This window comes from Ostrea edulis, chromosome 9 (genome assembly GCF_947568905.1).
Source record: "Ostrea edulis chromosome 9, xbOstEdul1.1, whole genome shotgun sequence".
NCBI classification, from domain to species: domain Eukaryota; kingdom Metazoa; phylum Mollusca; class Bivalvia; order Ostreida; family Ostreidae; genus Ostrea; species Ostrea edulis.
The window spans coordinates 53,471,681-53,477,389 of record NC_079172.1 but is presented as its reverse complement, the minus strand read 5'-3'; the positions used below and the strand labels follow the sequence as shown (position 1 = coordinate 53,477,389).

The 5,709-nt window shown below is 36.6% G+C and overlaps 1 protein-coding gene across 6 annotated transcripts; it reads left to right on the top strand.

Moving 5' to 3' along the window:
• Nucleotides 1-469: 469 nt before the first annotated feature.
• Nucleotides 470-2,896, top strand: LOC125659909 (serine, glycine and glutamine-rich protein-like). 6 transcript variants are annotated; one of them, XM_048891707.2, is made up of 3 exons: nucleotides 470-565; nucleotides 1,538-2,478; nucleotides 2,824-2,896. In XM_048891707.2, exons 2-3 carry the CDS (start codon nucleotides 1,549-1,551, stop codon nucleotides 2,827-2,829), a joined length of 936 nt encoding a protein of 311 aa, XP_048747664.2. In that variant the 5' UTR covers nucleotides 470-565; nucleotides 1,538-1,548; the 3' UTR covers nucleotides 2,830-2,896. The 6 variants fall into 6 exon arrangements, with proteins under 6 accessions (XP_048747664.2, XP_056005592.1, XP_048747665.2 ...); XM_048891708.2 differs by having other exon boundaries at nucleotides 526-608; XM_056149620.1 differs by having other exon boundaries at nucleotides 526-682.
• Nucleotides 2,897-5,709: the final 2,813 nt, after the last annotated feature.

The following is a 5,709-nucleotide window of genomic DNA, read 5'->3' as shown; positions in this document are numbered from 1 at the left end:
CTGTACTCATGCGGAAGTTTAATGATGGCATGTGTAAGGTTTCCAACAACTGACTACTGTAAAACCGTACCTGACTTGCATTAAAGCGTTAAAATTTATCAGAATTTTGTGACATGATCAGACGTGACATTAAAGTTTTAAAATTTCAAAATTGAAGGAAATACGAACAATCTTTTTTGTAACATCTGTACTTGGAGATTTAAGAAAGACTTGATGATGTCGGTTTTAATTAAATATTCATTAGCCATTCTGAGTATTAATTCTTACTAACTTTGGTCTTCCTTGCTGACCTTTTGAGAAAAATAACCCACGGAAAGAACTTGATGACAATGATCATAAGTAATATCACAATGAAATTGACTGACGTGCAGTGACAAAATTTTGAAGGTTTTCATCTCTAAATGATGATTTATGACATGTAAAACGCATGAGTGGATCAGTAGGGATATTTGGTGATTTTGAAAACTGTTTCCTATTGGCAGGGCCTCTGTATATATAAACCGTCGGTAAAAACAACACTCTGTCACTTCTGCCCAATCCTAATCAGGGAGTTAATTTGAAGGAGGTGAGTTGTGAAGCACAGTAAATCACGGGGAAATTGTCATTAGGTATACGTAGATTGCTAACCTGAAACGTTTCGCAGATATAGGATTTATCATAGCTTCTGAATAGCCTATTTTGTGTAAAGTATACTATTCAATTTTTTTTAATCAATTGATAAATAAACCATCAATTATTTTTACGGTTAACTATAAAAATAATTGATATTCACTATATAATAAATATATTTTTATTAAAACAACATAAAAACTTTGCATTTAACTAAAAGTCAATTTTTTGAAACATAGATTTATAAAACGTGCATGCATATTTTGTTTTCTCCAAATGATATGAGTCATGAAACTCTCTTGAAAATATATTTACTTAAGAAATGAATTTCATTTAAAAAGAAAAGAGAAGAAGAGGGTATGAACAGCGACGCGAATACTGGTGTGTGCGATGTATGTCTGTTTCTTATGTTTACATTCTCCTTTCATTTCTGTCGGAATTCTCAGGCGTTAGAATAGACATGCTATACTTATAAGGTAGTTCTGTATTCATACGCGCATTGTTTACAACTACAGCGTGTTCATGAGGAATACCTACATGTATCATCACTGTAAATGTGAATATTATGTACTGTATATGATGAAATTTCATTGTCTTAAAAAAATTACTAATCGAGTCTGACATTGATAACTTAAGTTTTAATTTCAGTTTCAACATTAATAAATTGCAAAATTACCAATATTCATATCTAAATTGCAGTTAATTTCAGCATATATAACAAATCAAGATTTTAACATCAATGAAATCTATATATGATAATTTTAGTTTCAACATACTACTTTTAGTTTTCTCCACAGTAATATGGTTGAAATAATGACAAAACCATAAACAATCAATTAACTCTTAGTCCCCCCCCCCCCCCCCCCCATTATGATACTTATATCTTGCGTTCAGTTTCATTATTATAATACTCATATCTACATTTCAGTTCAAACGACCATGAGAGTTCTACTTTTCGTTGTTCTTTTGGGCCTCGCTTTGGCCGACGAGGAGGATAATGTCGGCTGGAATTGTGATGGCCAGAACGGACAGAACTGTAACGACTTCTTCAGCCAGTTCCAACAATGGCAGGCAAGCCAATCTAGTGGTGGTAGCGGCGGAAGTGGTGGTAGCGGCGGAAGTGGTGGAAGCGGCGGAAGTGGAGGATCTGGCGGTGGTGCCGGTGGTGCCGCAGCCGGAGCTGGAGCTGGAGCCGCAGCCGCAGCCGGAGCTGGTGCTGCAGCCGGAGCTGGTGTAGCTCTCGGCGCTGGGATCGGTGCAGGTGGTCATGGACAAACTGTGTATCTTGTAAATGGAGGCAATTTCTTGCAGTCTCTCCTGGGCAGTGGTTCAGCTGCAGCTTCCGCTTCAGCAGCCGCATTTGGTCGTGGTGCAGCCGCAGCAGGTGCAGGAGCAGCCGCTGGATTTCGAGGAAGAGGCAGATTTGGAGGAAGAGGTTCTGCCAGCGCTTCTGCATCCGCTTCCGCTTTTGCCGGCGCTGGTGGACGGGGCAGACAAATCATCATAAATCGTCATCATTACAATTTCAATCACTATAACCCATGTTCATACCCCTACGCCCTCCAAAACGCACACCTTTGTGGACATTACTACCCACGACCCGCACCCTACCCCGTGCCTTATTTCGGAGGATCTGCCTCTGCTTCTGCTTCCGCCTCCGCCTTTAGTGCCGGTTCCGGAATCTTCGACGGAGCTCTGAGTCGTGGTCCCTTTTCTGGTCGGGGATTTTCTTCAGGCTTTAGACGCTCCGGATCTGTATTCGGTCATGGTTCACGTTTTGGAGGGTCCAGGAGAGGTTCGGGTCTCATTGACTCCATCTATAGCGGAAGTCGTCATGGTGGAGCCGGTTATTACCCCAAAAAACATTATGTAAGTTTTTAAAACTGATATCATCATTCGGTAATGTTTCTATAAATAACCACTGGGTGAAATACGTTTGACATTAACATTGCTAGCACCTGTAAACACGGTGTGTATGTTTTTAAAAATTACAAGCTTCAAACGTCATGTCTGATTTAACGGAATATCACTTGAACAAAGAACCGTTTTATCAATAAAACTACGATGAGTTTAATGCACAAGAAAAATTGTCATAAAATGGCACAATTTGTCCAGTGCATTTTAACCAGAATAATTTCCCTGTTTCTTGTCAATCTGATTTCATATTAATTTTTTAGGACCTTAAACTAATATCATTTGTTTTTGTCATTCCAGTGGTAAAGGCAGCCCCGTGAAACCACAATCCTAGATTTATTGTAATTGTTTGTAAATAAATGTTTGTTATTTATCTTTGAAAATTTATTTCATACTTATTCAAATCCCCATCTTCGACAAAGAACTAGGGGTAAGATGTACTAATTCATGACTTCAGTCCATACGTCAATGACTTTAAAACTCTTCGGGTCATTTAAACATGGAACAGATATACACAATTAGGTAAAGTTTTACACACATTTCATGTAAAAAAAAAAAAAAAAAAAAAAAAAAAAAGTACGGTTGCTTTTTTATTTCAAAACTGCCATAGTATAGTAAGCACTGCTGTGTGGTTGTCATCCTTTACATGTTCACCAAGGAGATCCTGAATTCAAATCCAGTTGGATCTAGAACATTTTTGAATATGGTATTCAGTCCGATTCCGAATGATTCTGCAGCTTACGGAAGGTAAAATGCAATTTTTAAGAAGAGATAATATATGATTAGAATGTTCTCATATATAGATGTCAGTTACCAACCGCCCACGTGACAAATTATATATCCTTACCTTTCCTATCATGGAAAATCAAAGGTACCATCTGCTACATGTAGATCATGTGCAGACTTCAAAACTAATTATGTCAGCAGCAATTTTTATATTACTTGAGAGGAATTTTCATTAAGAATCATCTTATCAGAAAAATAATGTTCCTCTTCCTCTAGGAGAATATGTTCCCTGCCAAATATAAACAAAATATGTGATAACTTTAAACCTACTGTAGGAATTTATCTTTTCCTATAGAAAATTTTATTTCATGTAAGAGAATTTTTCAAATAAATCTAAAATCTATATTTCATTATATTTTTTTGAAAATTTTGTTCTATTCGTGTTTCCTGTTTAGTATTTTACTCGCAACTGAGTCATCTGTAAATGATGTACTTAGCGAGTTCTCCCTGGTTCACCCTCGTTTGCTGAGAAATGAAATTACAAGATCATGACGCTTGTTGTGGTCAGTCAATATTTCATGATTGATTTTATGTTGTTTAACGTCCCTCTCGAGAATTTTTCACTCACATGGAGACGTCACCATTGCCAGTGAATGTCTGCAAAATTTAGAACAATATTTTATGAAGATACATCAGCGCATGCGAAAAGTATGCGGGGCGTGAAGCGTCGCAGTTCATACCCTCATGTATTTCCAAAAATGAAATCCATTTCTTACATTTACATTTTGCTTTCATTTCTGTCGGAATTCTCAGCCGTTAAGAGAAACGTACTATATTCATCAAGATTCATACGCGCATTGTTCACATCTACATAAAGTCCCATAAACTCCTGTAAAATTTGTCGAATCAAAATGGCGGTGCAATATGATCAACACATATGGTGACTAATAATCCTACAAAATTTGAGTAGTTTAGTAAGAGCTGCGTCCACAAAGTGTTCCTATAGTGTAGCATGTACAAATTCAACAAAGTCCCATTACTTCTGTAAAATTTGTTGAATCAAAATGGTGGCGTAATACGATCAACTGCATATGATGACTACCAGTCCTACAAAAAAATTTGAACAAAATCTGTTGAGTGGTTTCGGAAGAGTTACGTCCACAAAGCCAAGTGAGACGAACAGAACAAACGGAATGACGGACGGACAACGGTATTTCTAAGTCCCCTTCCGCGAATAAACCACTAAAAAACAACAACACTCAACATCCAAAGTGTCAGATCTAACAGTATAAATAGGATATAAAAAGCTCTAAAATGACTAACGACACGAACAACAGTGAATTGTGAAATTTTGGTGACGACCTGTCCATTCCTCAGGCTGATAGATATACCAAAAAAATAAATAAATAAATAAATAGAAAAGCAAAATAACTACAAAAGCTGATAACAAACAAAACATCTATCCACATATTAAATTCATCGAGTGTTATATGTGGCAATAGGAAAGTCTGTTCTGATCGAGTGTCACGACTGAAATGTAATAATCAGTATCACACTGGATAAAGTTAAAAACAAAGAACGAGTTCTCTTATTTAAGTATGTTAACTCGTTCTAATGACGGCTTATACTGAGTATTTCGTACCTGGAGGTGTAAAGTTATATAATTAGTGTTGAACTGTGGTAAAAAATAGTATTATAAATAAAATGATCTGAAAAGATGAAATAGAATAATAAATCAATAAAATCTAGTATTGGAGTATAGAATAGCGTGAAGAAAAAATAAATAAATAAGGGGACTAAGTACATAAATACATGTAATAATGAATAGATATTAAAACATGAATCGAAAATTATAAAATTGACTCTAATGATAATGTTGTCACAAGAAGTAGACGGCAAAATGAAAGTGTAAAACAAACAGAGCAACACTGAGGTAGTGCGCATGCGCGGTAAATCGGGACGTCAAAAATGTCGACCTCAAATTTTTCATGATTACATGTATTTGGATTTTTTGGAACTTTATCATCAGATGGTAAAAATTGTTTAATGTTAAGTGTAAGTATCCAATCCCGCTCGCGCCGATAAGTGAGAAAGTTTCCCAGTTTACTTTCGGAAGGTCGGTGGTCTCTTCCCAGGTACATTGTATCTGGGTTCTCTTTTCCACCAATAAAAAAACTAGGCGCCACCTGCAGATAACTGAAAAAGTGTTGAGTGTGGCGGAAAACATCAATAAATCAATCAATCAATCCGATCACTCATCATCGATCGAAACTTTTCTTCAGACACTTATTAGACACCATATACATGTAGGACCATCCCAAAACGGCGGGGAGACAAGGTAGACATACACGAGGGAAGAAATTAACATCAGAGCGTTCTGAATCAGGTAACATTGACAGCGACAATATAATTATTTGTTCGATGTGTTTGGCACCGTGTCTGGAGGAGGATGACAAACTG